The 20,971-nt window shown below is 46.8% G+C and overlaps 1 protein-coding gene across 1 annotated transcript in view; it reads left to right on the forward strand.

Moving 5' to 3' along the window:
* Positions 1–20,263: 20,263 nt before the first annotated feature.
* FUZ (fuzzy planar cell polarity protein) overlaps positions 20,264–20,971 on the forward strand; it is a 111,144-nt gene continuing 110,436 nt past the window's right edge. Inside the window, exon 1 of the mRNA XM_040327535.1 lies at positions 20,264–20,548. Within this exon, the coding sequence (XP_040183469.1) occupies positions 20,465–20,548 (84 nt within the window). The 5' untranslated portion in view covers positions 20,264–20,464. The remainder of the gene's footprint in view (positions 20,549–20,971) is intronic.

Raw genomic sequence — 20,971 nt, forward strand, 5'->3', positions numbered from 1 at the left:
GTGTATGAAAAAACATATAGGGCCAGATTCACAAAGGTTAGCGGATCTTTAGATCCGTGTAACCTATGTGTTTTAAGATCCGCCCTCGCAAGTTTGTGAGGAAAGTGTCAAATTCACAACACACTTACCTCCAAACTTGCGACGGCGGATCCTAACTCCCCCGGCGGAATTCTAATTCCGCGGCTGGGGGAGTGTACTATTTAAATCAGGCGCGCTCCCGCGCCGATTTAAATACGCATGCGCCGTCCGGGGAATTTCCCGGCGTGCATTGCTCCCACTGACCTCAATAGGACGTCAGTGGTTGCGACGTGAGTGGGACTTGCGACGCGCGTGTTCGTGAATCGGCATATGCAAACGACGTAGGAAATTTCAAAATCGACGCGGGAACGACGGCCATACTTAACAATACTTACCCCTGCTTTTAGCAGGGGTAAGTATACGACGGGTACCGCGCTACGGAAACTACGTAAGAACACAGCGTCGGGTCCGCGTACGTTCGTGAATTTCGCGTATCTCGCTGATTTACATATTATTCAGTGTAAATCGGCGCCATTTTTAAATCCAAAAAAAAATCCGACAGTGTAACACAGTGTGACACTGTCGGATCTCAGCCCTATCTATGCGTAACTGGTTCTATTAATCAGGTGCATAGATAGGACCAGTAAAAATCAGAGATACGATGGTGTATCTGTAGATACACCGTCGTATCTCTTTGTGAATCTGGCCCATAGCATATACAGTGGCTTGAAAAATTATACATACCCCTTAAAATTTTCCACATTTTGTACATGTATTTTATTGGGACTATATGCGATAGACCAACACAATGTGGCACATAATTGTGAAGTGGAAGGAAAATGATAAATGGTCAGGACCTTTAACAAGGGGCCTCTAGATTCCCGGCCCCCACATGTGAATGCGTATTCTTAACAACCGGATTTTATGCAGAAAAGAAAACACGAAACGCATGTAAAAAGACCTCAAAAATGCAACACTTGCGTGTTTGGTGTGAGTCAATTGAAGTCTATTACACGCAAAATACAATCTGCTGCGGGGAAAAAAAAATTCCCTGACCCTTTCCAAAAACACAGAGGCTATGTGAAATAGATGTGAACGTGTATCATAGGAAACCATGTTAAATAGACCATAGAGTGTTTCTGCAAACTAAAAAACACATTGGGGCAGATCCACAAAAGAATTAAGTAATTTAAAATTTCCCGCGTCGTATCTTTGTTTTGTATCTACAAAACAAGATACAACTGCATCTCGGATCGATCCAACAGGCGTACGTCTTAGTACGCCGTCGGATCTTAGGTGCATTTTTTCCACCGGCCGCTAGGTAGCGTTTCCGTCGCATTTTTTTTACGTCGTTTGCGTTCGGCTTTTTCCGGCGTATAGTTACCCCTGCTATTATGAGACGTACTCAGTGTTAAGCATGGCCGTTGTTACTGCGTCGAATTTTGAATTTTTTACGTTGTTTGCATAAGTCGGTCGCGAATAGGGATTTGCGTAGAATGACGTCACCGTCGGAAGAATTGGCTTGTTCCGGTTTAATTTCGAGCATGCGCCGTTAAAAAAAAAACGTTGTTTACGTCGGGTCACGACGTATTTACATAAAACACGCCCCCATCACAGCCATTTTAATTCCACACCCTTACGCCGCCAAAGATACACTACGCCGCCGTAACTTACGGCGCAAATTCTTTGAGGATTCGAAAAAAAACAAAAGTTACAGCGGCGTAGTGTATCTTAGATATGCTACGCCCGGCGGAATAATGCGCCGATCTACGTGGATCTGCCCCATTAAAGTGATACTAAAGTCTTGTGTTTTTAAAAAAAATAAACAAACATGTAATACTTACCTGCTCTGTGCAGTGGTTTTGAACAGAGCAGCTCAGATCCTCCTCTTCTCGGGGTCCCTCTTCAGTACTCCTAGATTCTCCCTCCTAGCTTGCTCACAGCTCCTTTTGTCCATTCAGACACTGAGCTGCAGCGACCCTCCTTTCTCCTTTTATGGCTCCACGCTGCTGTCTCAGCAAATGAGGAGACGAGTCCCGGGCAGTGGAGACACAGCTGCAGCATCGCTGGATCTAGATGCACCTCAGGTAAGTACTAGGGGGGCTGAGGTTGGCTGCTGCACGCAAAAGGCTTTTTATCTTAATGCATAGAATGTAATAAGATAAAAAAAAACTTCTGCCTTTATAATCACTTTAAAGCTACATTAAACAATATTCTTATTCTCCAAAAATAATCCACACACATTTCGCTACTTAAAGAGGAACTGCTCAAATAATTTGTAATAAAAACATCTTTGTCATTCTGAAGCTTCCCTCCAACCACTGCATATTATTTTATATATACTGTGATTCTGTACTTGCCAGATTTGCTTCAGAAATCTTCCTCCACTGTGTCTGGCTGCATTCATTTTAACTGTGGGCAGCTGAAGCTTTTTTTTTTACTATACAAAGTTAAAACAGCAAGGGCAGAAGATTTAATACATGGAAAGATGAAAAAAAAAATTACTGAAGTTCCACTTTAACCACTTAAGCCCCGGACCAATATGCAGCCTAAAGACCCAAGGTGTTTTTACAGTTCGGGACTGCGTCGCTTTAACAGACAATTGCGCGGTCGTGCGACGTGGCTCCCAAACAAAATTGGCGTCCTTTTTTCCCCACAAATAGAGCTTTCTTTTGGTGGTATTTGATCACATCTGCGGTTTTTAGTTTTTGCGCTATAAACAAAAATAGAGCGACAATTTTGAAAAAAAAGCAATATTTTTTACTTTTTGCTGTAATAAATATCCCCCAAAAACATATATAAAAACATTTTTTTTCCTCAGTTTAGGCCGATACGTATTCTTCTACCTATTTTTAGTAAAAAAAATCGCAATAAGCGTTTATCGATTGGTTTGCGCAAAATTTATAGTGTTTACAAAATAGGGGATAGTTTTATTGCATTTTTTTTTTTATTTTTTTTTTACTACTAATGGCGGCGATCAGCAATTTTTTTCGTAACTGCGACATTATGGCGGACACTTCGGACAATTTTGACACATTTTTGGGACCATTGTCATTTTCACAGCAAAAAATGCATTTAAATTGCATTCTTTATTGTGAAAATGACAGTTGCAGTTTGGGAGTTAACCACAGGTGGCGCTGTAGGAGTTAGGGTGCACCTAGTATGTGTTTACAACTGTTTGGGGGTGTGGCTGTAGGAATGACGTCATCGATCGTGTCTTCCCTATAAAGGGAATGACGCGATCGATGCGCCGCCACAGTGAAGGACGGGGAAGCCGTGTTTACACACGGCTCTCCCCGTTCTTCAGCTCCGGGGAGCGATCGCGACGGAGCGGCTATAAACCAATAGCCGCGCCGTGGTCCCGGATCGCTCCCCGAGCGGACCCGACCTCTACATGTAGCGGGGGGGGTCCCGATCGGACCCCCCACCCGCTAATAGGCGAGGACGTATGTGTACGCCCATATGCCTGTACGTGCCATATTGTGGACGTACATATACATGCGGGGGTCGGGAAGTGGTTAATAACCCTGTAATCTATTTTTCACAAAATCATTTCTGGGAGCACTCAGCTCTGTTCAGCATGAGATCGGTGAGCAGATCATCTGCTGATTCAGAGTTGAAAGGTATGGGTGTCACTTTTGTGGCATTCAGTTTTTGTCCACATTTGTAAGACTGCTCTGTTTTTGTGTCGGCTACCCCCATGCCTTCAAGTCTAGGGGCTAGATTCAGAGAGAGATACGACGGTGTATCTCTTGATACTCCGTCGTATCTCTGACTTAGGCCGGTCGTATCTATGCGACTGATTCATAGAATCAGTTACGCATAGATATGCCTAAGATCCGACAGGTGTAACTGTGTTACACCGTCGGATCTTAACTGCAATTTAAAAATGGCCGCAGGGGGCGTTCTCGCTGATTTACACTGAGAAATATGTAAATCAGCGAGATACGCCAATTCACGAACGTACGCTGACCCGACGCAGTGTTGTTACGACGTTTCCGCAACGGTTTTCCTGGCGTATACTTACCCCTGCTTCTATGAGGCGCAGCCAATATTAAGTATAGCCGTCGTTCCCGCGTCGATTTTTGTTTTTTTTACGTCGTTTGCGTACGCCGATTCAGAAACCCGCGCGCCGTAAGTTACGCTCACGCCGAAACCACTGACGTCCTAGCGGCGTCAGTGGTAGCAATGCACGCCGGGAAATTTTGCGGACGGCGCATGCTCATTTAAATCGGCGCGGGGACGCGCCTGATTTAAATAGTTCACTCCCCCTAGCCGCAGAATTTGAATTCCGCCGGGGGTTTTACGATCCGCCTAAAAACTAACCAGTAGACCAGAGTGGAAAGCCCATGTGAAAGGGGCCTCAGGCCCTGCTGTGTATTTTTGCCTCGCTGTAACATCCTCTGTAAGCTCCCAAACCTCCCCTCAATCCCTTCCCTGTTTAATCCCATAGTCCAAAAATGTCTAGACCCTCTTGGGAGTGAGCAATGCTCTCACATTCAGTGGGACCTACTGAATGAACGTACCCACCGTCTAACAGTTAGGCCTCGTACACATGACCGAACATGTCCGCGGAAACTGGTCCGCCGGACCAGTTTCCGTGGACATGTTCGGTTGTGTGTACGGCCGACCGGACAGTTTTCCGGCGGATCGGACAGGTTTCCAGGGGACAAATGTTTCTTAGCATGCTAAGAAACATGTCCACTGGAAGCCTGTCCGTCGGACATGTTCGGTCGTCTGTACGACTCACCGGACATGTACGCTCCGCCGAAAGCCCTCACATGCGTCAAAGTGATTCGACGCATGCGTGGAAGCATTGACCTTCCAGGATCGCGCACGTTGCTGTGTCATCGTCGCGGCCACGTCACCGCGTATCCTGTCCGCGGGAAATTTAGTCTGATGGTGTGTACAGCCATCAGACCAAATGATCCCAGCGGACATGTCCGATGAAAACGGTCCACGGACCGTTTTCATCGGACAGATCCGGTCGTGTGTACGAGGCCTTAGGGCTCTTTCACACATGCAGACAGTATGTCCGTTTTTCATCCATCCGTTTTCGGATGAAATATGGACATGCATGTATCCCTATGGGATAGCGGGTGTCAGCGGATGAACATCCGCTGACACCCGATCTCATTGGTCCCCACTATGGTCCGATTTTGCAGATGGAGGAAAATCCTATTTTTCCATTCGTCTCCGGATCGGATCAGGTGAACACGGTCAGGTGGTCCGTGTTCATCCGATCCGATTCCCCCCCCCCCCATAGGGGAGAGCGGAGATCTGACAGGGTGGTCCCGGGACCAGGTATGCAGGGACCACCCTGTCATCTGCCGGCTCAGCGGGGATCAACAGGCCGATCCCTGCTGAGCAAGCGGATGAGACATGTACGGATCCTCACTGGATCCGTACATGTCGAAGGGGCCTAAGTCAGATCACGTCAGCAAAAAAAGAGAATTTGGAAGAGCAATAGAAGGTACTTCGCTGAGTTAAAGCGGAGGTTCACCCTAAAAACTGATTTCTAACATTAGAGCCAGCATACTAAGGACATTTACTTTCGGCAGGTAATTTTTTTTTTCTCCGTACATACCTTTATATTCTGATTTTGTCCCGGGCTTCCGCGTTCTGATGACTGCGGGACTGGGTGTTCCTATCCCATGCCTCAGGGTTCCGATGACTGCGGGACTGGGCGTTCCTATCCTTCGGTTAGATGATTGGCGGCTTGTGAAACAACGCGCGTCACCAGATTTCCGAAAATAGCCGAGCTGCGAGTCAGCACTATACGGCGCCTGCGCCCGCCGTGTAGAGCTGACTGTGCAAGTGCCCTATAGTGCCGACTCACAGCTCGGCTATTTCCGGAAATCTGGTGAAGCGCGTTGTGCGACAGGGGACCTGTTTCACAAGCCGTCAATCATCGAACCGAAGGATAGGAACGCCCAGTCCCGCAGTCATCGGATCCCGGAAGCCCTGGACAAAATCAGAATATAAAGGTGTGTACAGAGAAAAAAAAATGACCTGCCAAAAGTAAATGTCCTTAGTATGCTTAGTATGATAGATGTAATGTTAAAAATGTTTTTTTTTTGGGTGAACCCCCGCTTTAAGGATACTTGAATACAATTTTTTAAACCAGAGTTAGTGACACTTTAACAGCTTGCTGACCCGCCGCAGTATATTTAATGTGGCAGGTTGGCTTGTACAGGCACAACCACACACCTGTACGTATGCATGCAAGACCGTGCTGTCATTCGCTGCAGTACAAGTCGATCAACAGGTCTCAATCAATGATTTACCCGCTGAGCGCTCTCTTCATTCAGCAGCGATGTGATGTTTTATCCGAGTAAAAACCGGCACATTGCTTAGTAAAACAGGACACAGTAAACATTGTTAGGCAGATATTTAACCCCTTAATCTTAACCACCTCAATACAGGGCACTTTTACCCCCTTCCTGCCCAAACCATTTTTTAGCTTTCAGCACTGTCACAATTTGAATGACAATTGCGCGGTCATGAAACGCAGTACCCAAATGAAATTCTTAACATTTGTCCCCCACAAATGGAGCTTTCTTTTGGTGGTATTTGATCACCTCTGCGGGTTTTATTTCTTGCGCTATAAACAAAAGAAAAGAGACAAGTTTGAAAAAAAACCACAATGGGCCAGATTCACAGAAGAAATACGCCGGAGTATCTACTGATACTCCGGCGTATTTTCAAATTTGCCGCGTTGTATCTTAATTTGTGATTCACAAACTAGATACGACGGCATTTGGCTAAGATCCGACAGGGTTACGGCTTCGTACGCCTTCGGATCTTAGGCTGCAATACTTCGGCCGGTGTTGGGTGGAGTTCGCGTCGTTTTCCAGCGTCGGGTATGCAAATTAGCTTTTACGGCGATCCACGAAGGTACTCGCGTGCGTTACGTCGTCGCAAGTCGTTTTTTCCCGTCGCAAAGTTAAGCCTGCTTTTTCATGGCTTAACTTTAGACCAGCCATGTTAAAGTATGGCTGTCGTTCCCACGTCGAATTTCAAATTTTTTTTTCCTATGACGTCCGGGAATACGTTACGCACGTCGCCGTTCAAACAATACGTCGGGGCGCCGTAATTTCGCGCAAAGCACGTCAGGAAATTTACTAACAGAGCATGCGCAGAACGTTCGGCTCGGGAGCGCGCCTAATTTAAATGGTACACGCCCCATTTGAATTAGGCGGGCTTGCGCCGGACGGCTTCACGTTACACCGCCGTAAGTTTACACGCAAGTGCTTGGTGAATCAGGCACTTGCGCTGAAAACTTGCGGCGGTGTAACGTAAAGACAATACGTTATGCCGCCGCGATTCTTTATGAATCTGGCCCTTACTGTCTACATGTAAGTCCTCCGGCGATGGTTTCATTACTTTTCTCACAGCAGCTTTCCTAGTGGTGACAATAGGACCATGCCTGCAATAACGTGTGATGCAATGTTTACCTGTAATCTCCATTGGAAACCCATGTGACAAAAAGATTCACAACTACCTGAGCTAGGAACACGACTGCACACTTCCAGGTGGGTAAGCTATAATTTCTCCCATTGGGTGCCATGGTTCCTCTTGCTGGCCTCTGTGTTACTCCAGGACACACTGACATCTGACACAGTGGGCTAGAATCAAGTAGCCCGCCGTAAGTTTGTGCGAGCGTAGCGTATGTTGTTTACGCTACGGCATCGCAACTTAGACGGGCAAAAGCAGTATTCACAAAGCACTTGCCCTGTAAGTTGCGGCGGCGTAGCGTAAATCAGCCGGCGTAAGCGCGCCAAATTCAAATTTGCAAGAGGTGGGCGTGTTTTATGTAAATAAAACATGCCCCCACGTATGCACTGTTCGTTAAAGAATCCCAGTGCGCATGCTCGAAATTCCGCCGCAAATCGTCAATGCTTTCGACGTGGACGTAATTTACGCAAAGCCCTATTCGCGAAGGACTTACGCAAACGACGTAAAAAATTCAAAATTCGACGCGGGAACGAAGTCCATACTTAACATTGCGTACGCCTCATAGAAGCAGGAGCAACGTTACGCCGGAAAAGCCTTACGCAAACGACGTAAAAAATTCCGCCGGGCGCACGTACGTTTGTGAATCGGCGTATCTAGGTCATTTGCATATTCTACGCCGAAAACGACTGAAGCGCCACCTAGCGGCCAGCGTAAATATGCACCCTAAGATACGACGGCGTAAGAGACTTACGCCAGTCGGATCTTAGCCTAATTTCGGCGTATCTTGCTTTCTGAATACAGAAAGAAGATACACCGGCGCAGCTTTGAATTTACGCGGCGTATCTATAGATACGCCGGCGTAAATCATTGCTGAATCTAGCGCAGTGACATTTATCACTGAGACAAGACGTTAAGCGATACTTTATCAAAGAAGACACAAAGATCAATAATATAATCAATACTGAAAAATCAATCAGTAATACAGTGAAATATAATCTGATTCTAATTTACATATAGTTACATAATTACATAGTTAGGTTGAAAAAAGACACAGGTCCATCTAGTTCCACCAATAATAAATAAAGATAAATGATACAATCCCATATACAGAATTCTATACCACGGTTGATCTAGATTCTAGAGGAAGCCTCTAGCAAAGCATGATCCACTTTGCTACAGCAGGGAAAAAAATTCCTTCCTGATCCCCGAGAGGCAATCGGATATTCCCTGGATCAACTTTATCTATATATGCCCAGTTATATTATGTACATTTAGGAAATAATCCAAGCCTTTTTTAAAGCAATCTACTGAGATGGCCAGAACCACCTCTGGAGGGAGTCTATTCCACATTTTCACAGCTCTTACTGTGAAGAAACCTTTCCATATTTGGAGATGAAATCTGTTTTTCTCCAGACGTAAAGAGTGCCCCCTTTTCCATTAAATTCACTATATGGTCCCCTTATGTAGTTATACATGTTGATCATATACCCCCTTAATCTCTTCTTCTCAAGAGAGAATACATTCAGTTCCTCTAATCAGTTTGGTTGCCCTTCTTTGCACTATTTTCCAGTTCCTCTATATCTGTATGGCATTTTATCAAAACAAAGTGATGCTAAGAACTTACAGAAATCCAGATAAAATCCACTATGAGAAAATCAATAGTTTCCAGGAACTGGTCCGTTTGTAAACAAATTTGGCTTAGGTGGTAACATCAGACATGGACTCCGCCCTACATGTTTCGTCAGAAATGACATCATCGGGGGCCTGGAGTTCATGTCCATCTCCAAGTAGGGATCAAAGGAAGAAGACAGATAGTCGGGGAGTTTAGGATGATATAGGGTCAAGGAAGGGGATTGGGCGGAAGGCCAACTCACTCCATCTTGTTCAGGCACCACCAATGTCTCAGCATGTCTGAGGATTAGAGATTGGCTGAACAGCCTCAGTTTCGGTTTGCGCCAGAATTCTCGAACATTGCAAAAGTACGAACCTGAACGACGAACCCAATTGAAGTTTGTGGGACACAAATAGTGTTGAGCAGAATACGCCATATTCGATTTCGCGATATATCACGAATATATAGCCGAATATTTGAGAAATATTCGCTAAATTCGAATATTCGTGATATTTTATCGAAATGAAATGTTTGCGAAATTTCGCTATTGCGAATGCGAAAATAATTGCGAAATTTCGACAACTGCGGTAGGAGCACTCTGATTGGCTCAGAATATTCGTGATATTTTATCGAAATTTCGCAAAATGCGAATGCGATATTTATTGCGGAATTTCGACAACTGCGGTAGGAGCCCTCTGATTGGCTCAGAATATTCGTGATATTTTATCGAAATTTCGCAAAATGCGAATGCGATATTTATTGCGGAATTTCGACAACTGCGGTAGGAGCCCTCTGATTGGCTCAGAATATTCGTGATATTTTATCGAAATTTCGCAAAATGCGAATGCGAAATTGATTGCGGAATTTCGACAACTGTGGTAGGAGAACTCTGATTGGCTCTGATGCAAAAGAAGGGCGGAGAAAATAATCGCGCAATATTCCTATTGCTGAATATTCGCATTGCGAATATTCGGCAATATAAAATGATCGCTTCAGCTACTCGGCTGGGTCGGCCCAAGGTCTCTAATCATACCAGCAATGCTTTTAGACGTCGATGGAGATCACTAGGATGTGATCTGTTCTAAAAATAAAATTGAAAAAATCCGAATATTCGGAATAGCGAATATTGACCGCGAAATTTGAGATATTCGCGAATATTCGCAATACGAATATTCGTGAGCAACACTAGACACAAACAGGAAAAATCAAAAGTCCCACTTTTGTAGGCTTATATGCAAGTCATTGGCTATAAAAAAGGTATGGGGCCCAGGTATTGCCCTGGGGGACATGTACCAATGCAAAAAAAACTTTTAAAAAGATAGTTTTTAAAGGAGCAGTGATTTTAATGATGGTTAAAGTGAAACAATAAAAATTAAAAATTCCTTTAACCACTTAATCACTGCCCCATAGCCGAATTACGGCTACAAGGCGGTTCCTTAACTCTGGGAGGACGTCCATGGACGTCCTCCCAGAATCGCGCTCCCCTCCTGCATCACGGATCGCGGTAAATTGACGGAGCGATCACATGTAAACAAACCGGCGTCATTTGTGAGAGGAGAGAGCTGGTGTCAGCAGCGCTGTGGGCTGGATCTGTGACTATTGCAGTCACAAATGCAGCCATCCCTGCAATGCCCTGTGCAATACTCTGCAATACCCCTGCGCAATACTCTGCAATACCCACTGCGCAGTACTCTGCAATACCCCCTGCCCAATACTCTGCAATACCCCCTGCGCAATACTCTGCAATACCCCCTGCACAATACTCTGCAATACCCCCTGCGCAATACTCTGCAATACCCCCGCACAATACTCTGCAATACCCCCTCACAATACTCTGCAATACCCCCTGCGCAATACTCTGCAATACCCCCTGCGCAATACTCTGCAATACCCCCGCACAATACTCTGCAATACCCCCGCGCAATACTCTGCAATACCCCCTGCGCAATACTCTGCAATACCCCCTGCGCAATACTCTGCAATACCCCCTGCACAGTACTCTGCAATACCCCCTGCACAGTACTCTGCAATACCCCCTGCACAATACTCTGCAATACCCCCTGCACAATACTCTGCAATACCCCCTGCGCAATATTCTGCAATACCCCCACAACTCTGCAATACCCCCTCACAATACTCTGCAAAAGCTCCATTTGTGGGAAAAAAAGGACAAAAATTTCATTTGGGTACAGTGTTGTATGTCTGAGTAATTGTCATTCAAAATGTGAGAGCGCCGAAAGCTGAAAACTGGTCTGGTTATTAAGGGAGTTTAAGTGCCCAGTGGTCAAATGGTTAAATATAGTGCCTGGGGGTTCCCCTTAAGCCTCGTACACACGATCAGTCCATCCGATGAGAACGGACCAATGGACCGTTTTCATCGGTTAACCGATGAAGCTGTCTGTTGACAGACACAACTTTTTATCTGTCACAAAACCTCCCGCAGCACTGTATGACTGTTTGGAAAGCATGCTGGATGCAGGGCAGCCCAACAGCTGAATTGCATACTGGGCAAGTTCTGGCCAGTGGTCTATTCTCATGACCCAGAAACCCAATGAATTGTCTACTGGAATGTTCTCCATGTCTGTTTTTGCCCCTAGATAATATTCCACCATATGATCCAGACGCTGCCAATCTGATATTGAAGCTGACAGCCCTGGGCGCTAAGAACTAATTAACTAAACTGAAATTTGAAATGTATCACTAAGGCGGCCCCCTTCTCCACCGTTCCGCCTTTGACAAACAGAAGCCTCAAAACTAGCTTTCTTGCTCATACATCACGGGACACAGAGCCTTAATTACTTAATGGGTTATGTAGTCACCACAGGTGATTGGACACTGGTAAACCCAATTAAAATTGAGTTCTTCCCCTCTAAAACATCTCCAAAATGGAGAGAGGTCCATTGAACATGTGCTAAGAAGAAAGTGCTTTTTTGATGGTCTGTCTGCGGAGATGGTGAGTGCCACTTACAAATTGCCTCCTGTTGAAGCCTCCTCTATGTCCTCTATTTCCTGCTTGGGATCTCAGAAATCCCCACAGGCTGCGTGCTCCTTTCCAGTTTATCCCTAGCTGGATAAACTGACGTATGATGACTGGGTTCACCCAGATAAACTGTTTTCTCCTCCTAAGCAGTTTTCCCTCCTTTATCCTATGGAGGAAGGTTTCACTAAGAAATGGGGGGTACCTGCTTTTGATTCAGCTATTTCTTGTGCAAACAAAAGCCTGACATGTCCTATAGACAATGCTCAGGGCTTTAAGGATCCAACTGATAAAAAGCTGGAATCCCTATTGAAAGCCTCCTCCTCTATGGCTGGTGCTGTAGTGCAAGGAGGGTATCAGAATTGGCAGCTCTTTAGTGTAAAGAACCATATATGATTATTCATGATGACAGGGTGGTGCTGCGTCCTCACCCGACCTTCTTACCTAAGGTGGTTTCAGGATTTCATCTGAATCAAGATATATTCCTACCGTCTTTTTTTCCAGATGCGCAGTCTGCGGAGGAAGAGATTCTACACTCTCTAGATGTTGTAAGAGTGGTGAAAGTTTATCTGCAAGCTACGGCTCAGATACGAAAGACTAATTGTCTGTTTATTCTGCCACAGGTCCCAAGGAAGGGCCAGGCAGCGTTGAAGTCCACTATTGCGAATTGGATTCAACAAGTCATTATTCAGGCCTATGGTTTCGAAAAGAAGATTCCTCCTTTTCAGGTGAAGGCGCACTCGACTAGGGCAGTTGGTGCTTCATGGGCAGTGCATCACCAGGCCTCCATGGCTCAGATCTGTAAGTCTGCTACTTGGTCTTAGGTCCATACATTTACTAAGTTCTACCAGGTAGATGTGAGAGGGTATGAGGATGCTGCCTTCGAGCGTAGTGTACTGCAGGCAGCAGTATAGATCCTCTGGCCCAATGGCGGTCTTATTTCTGATCTGTGTCTCCCTCCCCTCAATTTTAGCATTGCTATGGGACATCCCATTGAGTAATTAAGGCTCTGTGTCCCATGATGTATGAGCAAGAAAATAGGATTGTTTAATACAGCTTACCTGTAAAAATCCTTTTCTTGGGAATACATCACGGGACACAGAGCTCCGACCCCCTTTTCGGAGTTAACCTCCCTGACGGTATGATTCTGTCTGGAATTAAAAGCGGTACAATTATTTGCAAGGAAATTTGGCATTTAATACTGTAGGCCTGTAATTCTTAGGAATGAGGCCCCATACACACGAGAGAATTTATCCGTGGATACGGTCCAGCGGACCGTATCCGCGGATAAATCCTCTCGAGGATTTCAGCAGATTTCTATGTGATGGCGTGTACACACCATCGCATTGAAATCCGCGCCGAAATCCTCCGGCGATGACGTGTCGCGCCGTCGCCGCGATTATGACGCGGCGACGGGCGCGACGCTGTCATATAAGGAATTCCACGCATGCGTCAAATCATTACGACGCGTGCGGGGAATCCCTTTGGACGGATGGATCCGGTGAGTCTGTACAGACGAGCGGATCCATCCGTTGGGATGGACTTCAGCAGATGGATTTGTTGAGCATGTCAGCAAATATTCATCTGCTGGAAATCCATCCCAGGGGAGATTTATCCGCGGAAAAAGATCCGCTGGCGTGTACACACCATAGGATCTATCCGCTGAAACCCATTCGATGGGATTTATCTGCGGATAGATTCTATGGTGTGTACGGGGCCTCACTCACTTAAATCTGACCAAACAAGAATCTAATAGGCATCCCGGGTATGACATTTTTTTAAAAACAAAATTATAAATTATAATATAATAAATAATTATAAATAATTATAACAAATAATATAATTCTAATAAAAAATATTCAATAATGTAATCAAATCAAAATCACTGAAATTTTCTCAGTTGCAAAATTGTCGCTGTCATTATTTTTTGTTTTTTATGACGAATTTCCCCACAAATCGCTATCACACAATTCTGCAAGTGATTATAATTTATTTAATTTTGCACTAGCGCCCCCTACCCTATTCATCTATCAATTACTGTTCAGCTACTGTTTTTAGGGAGGCTGCTTCTAGTTTGTGTTTTTTTCACCAAATTCATATTTTAGTTGTGTAATCACATTTTTTCTTGTTTGTGGCGCGATTCTATACCAATTTCGATTATAATTTATTATCGCTGTTTTCTAGCTGATCTAAAACCATTTTTGACATAAAGGGACACTTTTGGTTGCTATGGACAATCTACAGTTTGCAGAAAGAAAGAACAGTTTTTATTACCGTATATAAAAGTACATGTAGGGCACTGGGCAGACCACTAGGGACAAGGGGTGTGTGTATTTTTTACATACAGTACTGTAATCTATAAGATTACAGTATACTGTATGTATAGTGTTTGTTTACGTTTTTGAATTTGGCGCCGATCTCCGCTCTCGTGTGTCGGAACGTCGCAGGGAACGGAGATCGGCGGCACAGGAGGACGCTGTGTGAATCGAGCGAGATCCCGCTCGCTCACACAGCGCGGTGGCATCGCTGGATCCAGGGACAAGGTAAGCCAGAGCACGCTGCAGGCTCTGCATATCTACCCCGAGCGTGACTCGGGGATACCGATTATAGCAGAAAAAAATCCACCCCGAGTCACGCTCGGGGATACCGCCAGGAGGGTTAAACGTGGGAGACTTATTGCTTTGCTACAAAACTGAGGTACTCTCCATTTGAGAGGGGTTATATAGGGGAGGAACTCAATTTTAATTGAGTTTACCAGAGTCCAATCACCTGCGGTGACTACATAACCCATTAAGTAATTAAGGCTCTGTGTCCAGTGATGTATTCCCAAGAAAATGATTTTACAGGTAAGCTGTATTAAAAAATCCTATTTTTCCATGAGTCTGTATCCTACCAGATTCTGCAAAGGTGTTACATAAACTCCTCCTTAAGGTATCCTTAAGATATTTCATTTCTGCTCCGTGAGTTCTGAGACTTTCCCCTTGTAACTGTGGTCAAGGAGGGTTGCCACAGGGTCCTTATCCTTGATGCCACAAATTCTCGGGTCCTTTTGCAGGCTTTGAAGAAGGAAGCCCATGCACCGTAAGTTTGCAGAGTCATGAGAAGCAGAGTCCTTGGGGTCACTGAGGATTACAGTATCAGGAACTGCCTCCTCCCAGCCACGTACTGCTCCCAAGGTTTCTGGAGATTGAAAACCATCTTGTAAGGTTTGTCTGTTTTTTGTGTTCAATGGCTTTGCAAGAATGGTGTTTGCATGAAATAGGCCTTGAGAGAAAATTAAGTCCTCCTCTTTCTGCTCTGCCTCAAGTGCCCTGTCCATAATGTCATGCAGGGTATGCTCTAGCATGAACACAAGAGGGATTGTGTCACTGATGCATGCATTGTCATGGCTCACTATCCTTGTTGCCTCATCAAATGGTGACAGTACAGTGCATGCATTCTTTATAAGCAGCCATTGGTGTGGGGGGAAAAAGCTGAGGTGCCCTGAGCCTGTTCTTGTGCCATACTCACACAGGTACTCATTGATGGCCCTCTGCTGAATGTACAGCCGCTGTAGCATTGCCAAAGTTGAGTTCCACCTGGTGGGCATGTCTCAAATCCGGCAGTTTTCAAGCAGGTGCATATCCTGCAGAATGTCAGCCAACCTAACACTAGCTGTGTATGCCCATCTGAAATGGCTACATACTCTTCTGGCCGGCTTTAGAATATCTTTCAAACACGGGTACCTGTTTAAGAAACGCTGCACCAAGAAATTGAGGTCATCTGCCAGGCATGGCACATGTGTAACTTTCCCTGTCGATGGGTGGACAGAAGGTTAGTGCCATTATCGCACACCACTATTCTATACTTTACAGCTGGTGGTGTGCTTCCGTCAGATGTGTTGCAAGGACCTGTGACACCCTTTGCCATACCATCATCCATGTCAGTGGAGGCTGCTGAGAGGTCATGAGATATAGGGGGGGTAGAGAGAAGAAAGTCACCGCTCCAATTAGGTATGTGGATGAATCCGTATGCTCTCAGAGAAACCCAGGTGCCGGCAATGCACGAAGCAATTGTAGAAAGAAATGTTTGGACAGCCGCACTCTGGAAAAACCTTCTTGGTTGCCTTTTATTGATAAAAGTATTCAAACACCACACATCACAGCAAAGACAGGGGCATACAGCTGACGTTTCGCACTACAATCAGTGCTGCTCATAGCATCGGCTTCGGGTGCAGGCACCCGCATTGCAAGTAGGGGAAATCGGCAGTGAAGCCTTCAGGCTTCATGGTCGGTTTCCTACTGCTCATGCGAGTCGTGCGATGCTTTCTGAATGGTCCCGACGTCTTCTGGGACACACACAGATCCGAGAAGGCAATGGGGGGGGGGGGGGGAGGGCAGGATAAAATAGTGGAAGTGACGTACCTCGCCGTGGCGACATGGGACAGAAGTCTCGAAGAAAACATGACAAAGAGGTATGAAAAAAAAAATCCAGAATGTTGGGTGATGTCATGGTGGAAGGGAGCCGAGGCGGAGCCTCATGTATGTGCGGGTCTGCAGGACGGAAGCAATGCAAGCCAGGGAGAGGGACTGTCAGGCCTCGTACACACGACGGGACATGTCCGATGAAAACGGTCCGCGGACACGGCGAGGTGCGCGACCCTGGAAGGTCAATGCTTCCACGCATGCGTCGAATCACTTCGAAGTATGCGAGGGCTTTCGGCCGAGCGGACATGTCCGGTGAGTCGTACAGACGACCGAACATGTCCGACGGACAGGCTTCCAGCGGACATGTTTCTTAGCATGCTAAGAAACATTTGTCCGCTGGAAACCTGTCCGATCCGCCGGAAAACTGTCCGGTCAGCCGTACAGACGACCGAACATGTCTGCGGAAACTGGTCCGCAGACCAGTTTCAGCAGACATATTCGGTCATGTGTACGAGGCCTCAGTGCTGTTTGGACTGGAGATCATTTGGTGTGGAGAGAGACTAATGCCGCGTACAGACGGTCGTTTTTTGTGATGAAATAAAACAACGTTTTTGAAACTTCATTTTCAAAAACGACGTTACCTACACACCATCGTTTTTTCAAAATGCTCTAGCAAAGCGCGGTTACGTTCAGCACTCTTTTCCATTGAAGCTAGCTTCATAACTTGCTTCTGAGCATGCGCGGGTTTAAAAACGTTGTTTTAAACGTCGTTTTGCCCACACACTATGATTTTAATTGACACAAAAAACGACGTTTTGAAAAACGACACAAAAAATTCAAGCATGTTCGAATTTTTTTTTTGTAGTTTTTCAGAAGACATAAAACAAAGTTTTCCCCACACACGGTCATTTTAAATGACGTTTTTAAAAACAACGTTTTTTTTCATCACAAAAAACGACCGTCTGTATGCGGCATTACTGTGACTCTGTGATCTGAGCTGTTGCACACCGCTGTTAGTGTCACTGTGAGGCCGGGTACTCACGAGCAAACATGTATGGTGAAAGCGGTCCGTCGGACCGTTTCCACCATACATGTCTGCCAGAGGGCTTCTGTACGATGGTTGTACACACCATCGTACAGAAGTCCGCGCGTAAACAATACGCGGGGCGTGTCCGCGGTGTCGCCGCGTCGATGACGCGGTGTCGCCGCGACAATGACGCGGCGACGTGGGCGGCCCGCCTTTAAAATGCTTCCACGCATGCGTCGAAGTCATTCGACGCATGCGAGGGACGGCGGGCGCCTGGACATGTACGGTAGGTCTGTACTGACGACCGTACATGTCCGAGCGGGCCGAATTCCAGCGGACTGTTTTAAAACAAGTCCAGGAATATTTGTCTGCTGGGAAAAGGCCCGGCGGGCAAATGTTTGCTGGAATTCGGCCCGCTCGCGCCCACACACGACCAAACATGTCTGCTGAAACTGGCCTGCGGGCCAGTTTCAGCAGACATGTTTGGTCGTGAGTACGGGGCCTAAGAGTCAATTTCATGTGTGTGTGTGTCTGCCCACTCTAATTTCTTGCCCACTCTAATGTCTGCCCCCAAGCTACTTATTATATCGAAAATTAAATAAGAAATTTGTTTTTTGGCTCAAAGAGAACTTGGTCTCAAACAATTTCCGTCCTATGTCACCACAGCGAGGTACGTCACTTCCGCGGTTGCATTCGGCCCTCCTCCTTCTCTCCCGCTGCCTTCTGGGACCTGTGTGTGTCCGAAAAGATGACGGAACCATTCAAAAGGCGCCACGCAACTTGCGAATGTGCAGTAGGAAATTGGCTGTGTGCAATGGCGGCTCCCCCGCTGGCCAATGGGAGTGTACACGCTCCCACAATAGCGAGTTCCCAAGCCGACGTACAGCTATGGGATCATGCCACCTTGTCGCAGTATATGATGGCGGCTGGTCGGCCAGCGGTTAAATCACATTGCTAATTGCATATCACTACTTGTTTGTAGCCTAAATACTGAAATTTGCACTTAAAACTGTAATTTTGTATCTTTTTATAACTGTAGTTTTGTAACTTTTGGAAATGTCAGTAAAAACTTGGCTGTGCCAGTAAATTTTGGGTGTTGCCATAGATTTCAATCTGGTAGGTCGGCAACATTGATTTTAATGCACACGGACAGTGAGAGACTGAAATATGCAGGGAATACAATTCTGGGCCTCTGGGAAGGTTTTGTACACCCGGAATTTTACACCCAGCATCAGTGGCAGTGCATCCATAAGGGCGCCGCCCCCTCTCTCCTGCCACCCCCTCTATCACCATAGATAGATTTATGCATTGCATGAATCTATCTATGGCCGCTGCCAGCCTCTCTTCAGGCGCCCTGCCCCTTTTTGGGTGCCAGGCGCCTGAATTACAGCAGTGGGGGGTGTTTTTAATGCACCTGATCAGCCTAAATACTCTAATAGGCATCAAAAAGGGTAAACAGCAAGCGCCATGCTTTGCGCTCGCAGTTCTCCCAGCTGTGTTACAAAAGCGAATTAACATTTGCTTTCCTAACACTGAAGCGCCAATCAGGTGCTCTGGTCTGTTACCCGTCACCTCATTGGCTGAAAGGACAGGCTCTGTGATTGGACGCCTATCAGGCATCCAATCATAGCAGAGGACGGGAAGAGAGGACAGGAGAAGACTTTGAGGAGCATGGAGGACACCACTCACTACCCGGGCGGGCACACTGGCAGCATTTGATGGGCACAGTGGCAGCATTTGATGGGCACAGTGGTAGCATTTGACAGGCACAGTGGCTGCGTTTGATGGTACAGTGACAGCAATTGATGGGCACAGTGGCTGCGTTTGATAGCACAGTGGGAGCATTTGATGGCACAGTGGCAGCATTTGATGGGCACAGTGGCAGCATTTGATGGGCACAGTGGTAGCATTTGACAGGCACAGTGGCTGCGTTTGATGGTACAGTGACAGCAATTGATGGGCACAGTGGCTGCGTTTGATAGCACAGTGGGAGCATTTGATGGCACAGTGGCAGCATTTGATGGGCACAGTGGCAGCATTTGATGGGCACAGTGGTAGCATTTGACAGGCACAGTGGCTGCGTTTGATGTCACAGTGATTGCGTTTGATGGGCACAGTGGCTGCATTTGATGGGCACAGTGGCTGTGTTCTATGGCACAGTAAGGCTGCAATTGATGTTTTTTTTTTTCCCCAGAATTTGTTTGCGCCCCCCAAAAATTACAAGCACCAGCCGCCACTGCCCAGCATATTTTCAGCCTCCTGCCACCCATGTACATGAGGCCTAACATGCGTTGTACATGCATCGTGGCACGCCGTGAAGTAAAAAAACATGGAAGGCTTGTTCTTTCGCCATTTAGGCGCATTGTCAGTCCATTCAGAAGGTATTGTGAGTGTTCTGCTGAGAATGGGCCCCAAATGATGTTTATATCTATTCAATCCCAACACAAGCTGAATGCACCTGACAGGAATCTGCAGGCTGTGTCCAGCACACGCTGAGCTCTACAGTCAGTCAGAAATATCACACAGGGTTTGATTAATGAAGGAATTCTCAGAGAGATCATCACAAACCGCTCAGTGTGAAGTCCTCCCACCACTATTCTGTATTTACTATGACTAGGAGGACCTCTTTCAGTCCTCCCATCCCCCTCCTTCCCCGCCGCAGTCCTCATACTGCAATCCTCTCTAGCACAAAGCCAGCCTGCTATATATACAGCACTGCGCTACTGGCGCCTACCACTTCATCTCTGCCGGGGGGAGGCCCAGCTCATCTGCGCCCTCGTGTGGGCGCTCGCCGCAGGTTCCTCCCACCGCCGGCTGGCAACACCACGTTCACGCCCCCCTTTGTTGCCAAGCGACGGCTTCGTGCAGCGCTGGCGTCTTTTCCCGGCGTGCACCGGGCGCAAGATGGCGGCTAGGTGCTGTGTGATGAAGATAATGAGGAGAAGTGAAGAGGAGATGTGAGAGGGATGGAGGAGTCGTCTGTCTTCCTTCTGTGCCTGACGGCCAGCAGCGGGGTGCCCCTGTATTGTCGCAGCAAGAGCAGCAAACAGGTAATCCCACAGAGTGCTGGAGGGACTACAAATCCCAGCATGCTTTGGGGTTTTAAATGACAGCATGACCTGGTATTCTCTGCAGGGGATCTTTTGCAGGACAACAAGAGAGGACCTCAAATCCCAGCATGCCTTGGGAGCCCCTGCAGGGGAGACCACAAATCCCAGCATGCCCTTGGAGCCCCTGCAGGGGAGACCTCAAATCCCAACATGCCCTGGGAGCCTCCACAGGGGGGGAAGCACAAATCCCAGCATGACCTGGGAACCCCCGCAGGGGAGACCACAAATCCCAGCATGACTTGGGAGCCCCAGCAGGGGGGACCTCAAATCCCAGCATGCCCTGGGAGCCTCCGCAGGGGGGACCTCAAATCCCAGCATGAGCGGAGTGCCTCTGCAGGGGGGGAACCACAAATCCCAGCATGC

Source organism: Rana temporaria, chromosome 10, assembly GCF_905171775.1.
Source record: "Rana temporaria chromosome 10, aRanTem1.1, whole genome shotgun sequence".
NCBI lineage: Eukaryota > Metazoa > Chordata > Amphibia > Anura > Ranidae > Rana > Rana temporaria.